Genomic DNA, 8,562 nt, shown 5'->3' with positions numbered 1-8,562 from the left:
GTGTGTGTGTGTGTGTGTGTGTGTGTGTGTGTGTGTGTGTGTGTGTGTGTGTGTGTGTGTGTGTTTGCTAACACTGGGCTTTCTCCTCCTAAGCAGGGTCTGGGCCTCGCCCCACGGTCCTCCTGACCTCAGCCTCCCCCCCCCATCCATGGCTGGTTCACCCTTTCTTCTCCTCTCTGCAGCTGGGAGAAGGAAGAACTAGAATCAAATCAAGATGTTGGAGGTGGCGACCTGGCAGCCCAGCCCGAGGGCGGGTGAGTTGGGTGGGGAGGGAGGGTTGGGGGGAGGGGGGACCCATGTTCGCTCGCTCGCTTGCTCACTCTTATTGTACTTTCTTATTTGTGCCACTCGTGGGTCTTGAACTCACGGACCCCCGGCACTGGTCCTGAGCTCCTTCAAAGTTCAAGGCTGGTGCTGTTCCACCCGAGCCAGGGCGCCACCTGTATTTCGGTGGGTTTTCTTGGAGAGCAGAGTCTCACGGACCTTTCTGGCCCCCTCCCTCCCCAGCCCAGGCTGGCGGGGAAGGAACAGCGATTCTCCGGATCTCAGCCTGCCCAGGGGCCCGGACATCCATCCAGGCGTGAACAGCGGCGCCCGGCCTTTCATCTCGTTTTATTGGTGTGTGTGTGTGCTGTGTCTGGCCTCGCTGCCCGGCGTTAATGACAGAGCAGCCGGCATTGCTCTCCACGCTCCTCTCCCCAGCTGCTCAGTCATCACCTCGCTCCTAATTATAGCTTTGTATGGATTTCTTCTTTTTTCTTTTGCCCTTGGAAATCGCTGAAGCACTCAACCACCTGAGCCACAGCACCACATCCGTTTTTCTGGCAGTTCCTTGGAGATCAGAGTCTCCCGGGCTTTCCTGCCCGAGGCTGGGCCTCGAACCGCGATCCTCTGGATCGCAGCCTCCTCCTGATATCCCCCAGCCTCACTGGCTGTGTTCTTCTCCATCTCCACCGCAGGCCTCAGGGTCCTGTCCCGGACGCCGGTTGTCCTGGCGCTGGCGGTGCTGCTGGTCAGTGTGGGGGTGCTGCTGACTGTGGCACTGGTGCAGACACGGCGGACGCGACCCCAGCCCCCAGGGCTGAAGGTGAGTGGCCTGGCTGGGGCAACACAGGAGGGGCCGGAAAGGGAGTCAGGAGGAGGCAGAAATCCAGAGGATCAAGGTTCCAGGCCAGCCCGGGGCAGGAAGAGTCTGTGAAACCCTGACCTCCAAGGAAGCAGCAAAAAGCAGGAAGTGGTGCTGTGGCTCAAGTGGTAGAGCGCCAGCCTTGAGCAAAAGCAGCTCAGGGACAGCAGCACCCAGGCCCTGAGTTCGAGTCCCACAACCAAGGGGGGGGGTGGCAGAACACAGAGGTCTCTGGCCTTCACCCCCTGCCAGCCAGGCCATGCCAGGAGGTGCAGGTGGTGAACAATGCCTCCTTGTTCACCATATAAAAACAAACAGGAAAATCCCCAGCCCTGCCGGATCGAATTTCCTGGGCTGAGGTTCTGAGATCAGGAACCGGTTCAGACCAGAATACTGATGTCACCAGGCATGGGAGGAGTGGGGACCACGGGGCTTGAACTCACCTGCCCTGGGCCAGGCTTCCAACCGCGATCCTCCGGATTGCAGCCTCCTCCTGATGTGGCTTGGATGACAGGCGCGAGTGTTGTTGCCTGGCCTGGCTCAACTTCTCTGCTCATTTCCCTCTTGGGCCCGCCTGGAGGAGTGTCCGCTCTGTGGGCTTCTCTCGCCCAGCCTCCCCAACTGAGTCTCCCCGCTCTTTGCTCTCTGACAGTATGGTGTGGTCCTGGACGCTGGCTCTTCCCGCACAACTGTTTACGTCTACCACTGGCCAGCCGAGAAGGAGAATGACACTGGTGTTGTCAGCCAGAGCCTCAAATGCAGCGTGCCAGGTCAGGGGGGGAGGGAGGGGGGAGGCCAGCCTCGGCCACCGGTATTCCTGGGTGGTGGGAGGTGAGCACTGATTTGGGAGTCGGGGTGGCTGAGCCCCCAGATCACAGCTCAGGCACTCTTGGGCAGGGACGGGCAACTTATACACCAATGAACAAGGCTCTGTTCCCAGCTACTGGGGAGGCTGAGATCTGGAGGAGCGTGGTTCAGAGCCAAGCCCAGGCAGTCCGTGAGACTGATCTCCAATGAACCAGCAAAAGGTGGAAGTGGCGCTGTGGCTCAAGTGGTAGAGCGCCAGCCTTGAGCAAAAGCCGCTCAGGGACAGCGCCCAGGCCCTGGGTTCAAGTGCTGGAGACACACACACACACACACACACACACACAGACACACACACACACACACACACAGACACACACACACAGACACACACAGACACACGCACGCACCTGAGCTGCATCTCTGTGTCAGGCTCCGGAATTTCCAGCTACGACAAGAACCCCGAAGATGCCCCGCGGGCGTTCGAGAGCTGCATGGGAAAGGTCTGGGAGGCGATCCCCGCGCCCCTCCACGCCTCCACGCACCTCTACCTGGGCGCCACAGCCGGCATGCGCCTGCTCAGGTAAACCCAAATGCCACGAAGGCGGCCCTGCCACCATGCTGCCCAACAGCACAATTCCAGCCGGGCGCCGTGGCTCACGCCTGTCATCCCAGGGCCTGAGGAGGCTGAAATCCGGAGGATGGCGGTTCGAGGCCAGTCCCGGACCAGCAGGAAAACCACACATGGGGGTGGGCACCGTCCCTGAGTTCTGGTGCTCAAGGCCTGGTGCTCCACCACTTGAGCCACAGCGCCACTCACGGCTTTGGGCTGGGTCACGGGAGATGAGAGTCTCAGGGCCTTCCCCACCCTGGGCTGGCCTCTACCCGCGATCCTCCGGATCCCAGCCTCCTTCTGCCTCGCCTAGGTTGCAGAATGCGACAGCGGCCGCCGCGGTCCTGGCCAGCGTCCGCGGCTACCTGGAGGCGCAGCCCTTTGACTTCGGGGGTGCCCGCGTCCTGACAGGGCAGGAGGAGGGGGAGTGCGCCTGGATCACCGCCAACTACCTCAAGGGGAACTTCGTGCAGGTGCGGGGCGGGCCCCGGGGTCCCCACTGTCCCTGTGGCCTTCGCCCACCAGATGGGACTCACAGCGGGACAGCCGGATAGAGGGACAGATGCGGACTGAGAGCCGGGCGTCGCGACTCACGCCTGCTGTCCCAGCCATAGCCCATGTCCACAGCCTGGGGCCAGAGCGGAGTGTGCAGGGCCCCCTTTCTCTCCCCACAGAGGACACCGTGGCCGGCGTGGACACACCCGCAGGGCGCGCGGACGGTGGGCGCGCTGGACCTGGGCGGCGCGTCCACGCAGATCGCCTTCGTGCCGGCCGAGCGGGGCTCGCAGGAGGCCGGGGCGCGCGTGTCTCTGTTCGGCTACTCATACCCGCTGCACACGCGCAGCCTCCTGTGCTTCGGCCGCCAAGAGGCGGAGAGGAGGCTGCTGGCCGCGCTGCTGCAGGTCGGGGGGTGAGGAGGGAGGGGGAGGAAGGGAGGGAGGAGGGGAGGGGTGGGGAGGGCCTGGGCGCTGGCCCGGAGCTGCTCCCCCTACAGGCTGGTGCTCTACCACTTGCACCATGCCTCCACTTCTGTCTTTTTGCTGGTTCACTGGAGATCAGAGCCCCACGGACTTTCCTGCCCCTGGCTGGCCTCCAACCGCCATCCTCTAGATCTCAGCCTCCCGAGTCGCTGGGATGAGAGGCACCCGGCCTGGAGCTGAGGGTTGAACTAAGAGCAGAATGTCACCTCCAGTGAAGCAGCAAAAGGCAGAAGTGGAGGCGTGGTTCAAGCGGTGGAGAGCCAGCCCGGAGCAAAAGCAGCTCAGGCCCTGAGTTCAAGCCCCAGGACCTAGATTTGTTTGCAGTAAGGCCTCCTTGCCCTCACCCCCCGCTCCTGATCGGTTCTTGGGCCCACAGGACGCTCCATCCGCAGGCGAGCTGGTGAACCCCTGTTACCCCCAAGGCTACAGCGCGGCCTTCACCCTGGGGCAGATCTTCGGGAGCAGCTGCACGGAGCGGCAGCGGCCAGCCGGCCTTCACCCCCTGCGCCAAGTCCTGTTTATAGGCTCGGGCTCCCCATCGCGCTGCGGGGAGAGAGTGGGTGCCCTCTTCCACCCCCAGCTCTGCCCAGGCCCAGGACCCTGTCCCTTCGATGGGGCTGACCAGCCCGAGCCTCACGGCCCCTTTGTGGTAAGCACCGGACCCACCCAGTCACGCAATTGCTCCTTAAGCCGGCCGGGGACTGCCACTCACGCCTGGAATCCAGGCTATTGAGCCTTTGTTTCCTTTTGCCAGTTCTGGGCCTTGAACTCAGGGCCTGGGCAGTGCCCCCAAACTGCTCTGCTCAAGGCTGGCGCTCTACCACTTGAGCCACAGCACCATTTCAGGCTTTTTCTGCATATGTGGCACTGAGGAATCGAACCCCGGGCTTTGTGCATGCGAGGTGAGCGCTGTACTGCTGAGCCACGCTCCCAGCCCTGCCCCGCATCTTCTTTTGGTTGTTGGCAGGCGTTTGCTGGCTTTTATTACACGGCCAATGCCCTGAACCTCTCAGGCAGCTTCTCCCTGGACGCCTTTAACACCAGCACCTGGGATTTCTGTAGCCGCACGTGGACTGAGGTCAGCACCTGGGGGGGGACCCGGGCAGGGGGACACAACACCAAGGCAGCTCAGAAATCACAGCGGGAGCTGAGTGGCCTGCCTACTAGGGGACTCACAGCACGTCCTCCTGGCCACTCGGGAGGCTGAGATCCGGAGGATCGCAGTTTGAGGCCAGCATAGAGCAGGAAAGACCCCAACTCTCCCAAGAACCAGCAAAAAGCCAGAAGTGGCGCTGTGGCTCAAGTGGTAGAGCACCAGCCTTGAGTGAAAATTAGGATGTGAGATCCTGAGTTCGAACCCAGGGATGAGCAGACAAGAGACAGAGACATGCACACGCAGAGCCGCTGCGGCTGAGTGGGTGAGTCCCTCCCTTGCCAGCTGCCCGCCCTGCTCCCCAAGTTCCAAGAGGACTACGCGCGCTCCTACTGCTTCTCCGCCCACTACATCTACCACCTGCTCGTCCACGGCTTCAAGTTCACCGCCAGCACTTGGCCCCAAATCCACTTTGAGAAGCAGGTAAGTCTCACACACACGCACGCCGCTTCCTTGTAAGACGCACGGGGGTCTGGGCCTGTGCAGAGCCGTGGTCTTCCTCCGCAGGTGGGGAACAGCAGTCTGGGCTGGGCGCTAGGCTACATGCTCAACCTCACCAACCAGATCCCCGCCGAGCACGCCCGTCCACCGCACCTGCCCGTCCCCGCGCCCATCTTCGTGGGTGTCCTGGCCACGTTCACCACGGCCGCCGTGCTGGCCCTGGCCGTCCTCCTCTACCTCTGTGCGGGGCCCCGGATCACGCACGCCCCTGAGCAGGCCTTGGATGCTGAGTAAAAGGTAGGAGCTCTTGAGCCCCAGGGGGCTGGAGGGTTCAACTGGTTGTTTTAGAATGACAGCCGGGCTCCGCTGCACACGCCTGTAGTCCCAGCTGGTCACTGGAGGAAGCCTGAGAGCTAGGCAAGGATGGTGGTTTCCAAAGGCTCGGCCCTGAGCCAGGAAGTCTTTCCAGACTCTTCTCTCGCTGAGCTGGCTGTGTGCGGATCCACGCGTGCAAACACAGCTCAGGGTGGCTCGCGTGCGAGAAAATAGCTCTATCTCATAGCTTACGTGTGATATATACTATGTACTTTATGTCAAAAGGGGACAGCGCCCAGGTCCTGAGTTCAAGTCCTAGAAAACACACACACACTTAGTACAAAGTCACGTGGATGAGAAATTCTAGGGCAGGCTCCCTCAGGATCCTGGGATCGCAGCTTCCTGAGCAGCAGGCACTACAGGCGTGAGCTGTGGCGGTGGGCCGGGCTCAGGAGTTTCCTTGCTGTGAACACTGAGGCTCCTTTTATTCCTCCAGGAAACCCCGGGGTTCAAACATGACGTCATCAGGAGCAGCTCCCTCAGTAAATATTTGTACAATAAATGGATCGAATAACTTAAAAGGGGCAGCGAGCGCAGCGGCCTCGGGAGGGAGGCCAGCTCGGCAGCACGGGCTGCTCAGCTGCAGGATGGACGCAAAAACAGCCGAGGTCAGCAGGGAGAGTGACCTCTGACCCCTCCATGGCTGTCCACCCTGGGAGCACAGGCCCTGGCTGGCCATGACCACATAGCCCAAAGCAAACACGGAACCGAGGCGGGCTGTGACGCGCAAGCGCACCGTCTCATTGGAGGTAGGGAAAACACGACACTCGCTAGGCTGGAGTTCTATTGCTGCGCTACACCACCAGGCCCACTTGGCAGGCACCAGGGCTGAACTTTTATCTACCTGTAGATACTATTTTTGTGCTGGTGCTGGGGTTTGAACTCAGGACCTGGGCACTGTCCCTGAGCTGCTTTTGCTCCAGGCTGGCGCTCTACCACCTGAGACAGGGCAGTATCTACACCAGCTGGGGCTGGTGCCGAACTATGATCCTCCAGACCTCAGCCTCCTGAGTGGCTGGGATGGCAGGCGTGAGCTACTGGTGCCTTCTAGATCACCCAGAGGTGAGCACGCTGACACAAAAGGACTATGCCTAAGGAACAAGCACTGGAAGGTGGAGGGCTGCAAGCTGGGTGCTGGGGTCTGAGTACACAGGCAGGTGGACACAATCTGCCAACATAAAGCAAACCTTTATTCCTCGCAAGATCTGCACTAGGCTTTCTTGCCGGCCGCTTTGGGGGCGGCCGGCTTGGCTGCGGGGGGCTTGGCGCCTTTCTGTGCCTTGGGAGGCTGCGCGGCCTTGGCTCCCGCGGCTTTTGGGGCGGCGGCCTTCTGGGCCAGGGGCTTCTTGGCGGTGGCGTCGCCCTTCTTGGCTGGGGCTGAGCCTTTGCCTTTGCCCTTGGCGGCTGCAGCTGCGGCGGCGGCGGCAGCGATGGCGGCCTTGGCCACTGGGGCTTTCTTGGGAGACGCTTTCAAGAGAGCAGCTCGCTGCAGTTTCTTCACTTCGTTCTTGATGAGTCGATTCCTCTGGAAGGAAGAAAAACAGGCCAAATAAGCTCGGAATTCGAGCCTTTTAGCTAAATGGGAGGCTGAGAGCCAGAGGATCCTGATTGGAGGCCGGGCCTGGAAAATCAAGTCCATGAGACACTGATCTCCCACGAACCACGCTCAAGCAGCATGCTTGATGGAGCTGAACAGCTAAGAGACAAGGGCACAGGCCCAGAGTTCAAATCCCATGACAGACAAGACAGAAAAAAAGGGGTTGGGGTGCTCATGAACCCACCCACAGCCTGCTCCCCCCAATTCTCTTCTAAGTTTTAGCGTTTGCTGTCCAAGTTGGCCTCAGATTTCCATCCTCAGACCTCAGCCTCCTGAGTAGCTGGGGCGGTAGGCATGAGACACGGTGCCCGGCTCTGGTCTATTCAAGCACCATTCTCCAGATGCTATAGAAGAGAGAACTTACCATCTTCTTGGCCTTCATGACTTTGTAGCGATCGAAGTCTGTCATCTTGGCTTTCTGCGGAGAGATGAACACATTTCACACGATTGCTTTTCCCTCTATTGTAAACGTGGTCCAAAACCCACGCGCGTGTGGCCAGCGGGGCCTTACCCTTTCCCTGGCGTCAATCTTCTTGGCCCACCGGGTGGCTGCCCACTTCGTATTGATGTCTGCCTTCTCCCACGCTTTGCGCACGTACTTCTGCCGGGCGCTGCAACACAGTGAAGACCACCGGTGAGACCCCGTGGACAGCTGGGAAGGTGGCTCAGTGGTAGAGTGCTCGCCTAGCATGCATGAAGCCCTGGGTTCCATTCCTCAGGACCACATACACACAGAAAAAGCTGAACGTGGTGCTGTGGTTTCAGTGGTAGAGCACTAGCCTTGATCCAAAGAAGTTAGGGACAGCGCCCAGGCCCCGAGTTCGAGCCCCAGGGCCGGCAAAAACAACACATGCTCTCTGGTTTTTATTTCCTACACGTAGACCGGGATCACAACCTCCCAAGCTCAGGACCGCATGCATGATGCGGGTTACGAATGAAAGGAAGTAGTCAGCAATTAACGGTCGTGAAAACACGGGAAGGCTACAAAACTCAAGTCAAAACAATCTGTACGCACATGTACAGACACAGACACACATGCGCGCGCACAGAAAACTACACCCTTGTTTCAAGTAGATGCTCATTTAATTTTTTTTGGGGGGAGGTCTGGTTGTGGAGCCTGAACTTTGGGCCTGCGCACTGTCCCTCAGCTCTTCAGCTCAAGGCTAGGGCTCTACCACTTGAGCCACAGCGCCACTTCTGGCTTTTTTCTTATGTGGTGCTGAGGAATCAAACCCAGGGCCTCATGCATGCAAAGCAAGTGCTCTACCACTGAGCCACCTTCCCAGCCCTGACAACACCTTTCTCCCATGAACTTCCATTTGCACAACTGTATGTATGCACACACAAACACGTACATATACATACACGGAGAAATAGAAGATATCAAGCTGTGGACAAAGCTAAAACTTGCTCCCTGGCTAAGTACAAAACTATTGGAGCTGGGAAGGTGGCTCAGTGGTAGAGTGCTCGCCT

At 59.8% G+C, this 8,562-nt stretch overlaps 2 protein-coding genes across 2 annotated transcripts in view; one reads left to right on the top strand and one right to left on the bottom strand.

Moving 5' to 3' along the window:
- Nucleotides 1–5,411, top strand: part of Entpd3 (ectonucleoside triphosphate diphosphohydrolase 3) — a 5,728-nt gene extending 317 nt beyond the window's left edge. Inside the window, exons 2-10 of the mRNA XM_013030242.1 lie at nt 960–1,087; nt 1,779–1,896; nt 2,363–2,513; nt 2,857–3,016; nt 3,218–3,445; nt 3,900–4,172; nt 4,491–4,601; nt 4,962–5,099; nt 5,184–5,411. Of these exons, the coding sequence (XP_012885696.1) occupies nt 960–1,087; nt 1,779–1,896; nt 2,363–2,513; nt 2,857–3,016; nt 3,218–3,445; nt 3,900–4,172; nt 4,491–4,601; nt 4,962–5,099; nt 5,184–5,411 (1,535 nt within the window). The remainder of the gene's footprint in view (nt 1–959; nt 1,088–1,778; nt 1,897–2,362; nt 2,514–2,856; nt 3,017–3,217; nt 3,446–3,899; nt 4,173–4,490; nt 4,602–4,961; nt 5,100–5,183) is intronic.
- Nucleotides 5,412–6,661: 1,250 nt separating this feature from the next.
- Rpl14 (ribosomal protein L14) lies at nt 6,662–7,785 on the bottom strand. The gene is made up of 3 exons (XM_013030314.1): nt 7,601–7,785; nt 7,454–7,507; nt 6,662–7,017 (listed from the first exon to the last, which is right to left on the bottom strand). The coding sequence occupies exons 1-3, from the start codon at nt 7,778–7,780 to the stop codon at nt 6,703–6,705; spliced, it is 549 nt and encodes a 182-aa protein (XP_012885768.1). The 5' UTR covers nt 7,781–7,785; the 3' UTR covers nt 6,662–6,702.
- Nucleotides 7,786–8,562: the final 777 nt, after the last annotated feature.

Source organism: Dipodomys ordii, unplaced genomic scaffold, assembly GCF_000151885.1.
Source record: "Dipodomys ordii isolate 6190 unplaced genomic scaffold, Dord_2.0 Scaffold128, whole genome shotgun sequence".
Classification (NCBI taxonomy): Eukaryota; Metazoa; Chordata; class Mammalia; order Rodentia; family Heteromyidae; genus Dipodomys; species Dipodomys ordii.
The sequence above is the reverse complement of the archived record's forward strand: the minus strand, read 5'-3'. Positions and strand labels throughout refer to the sequence as shown.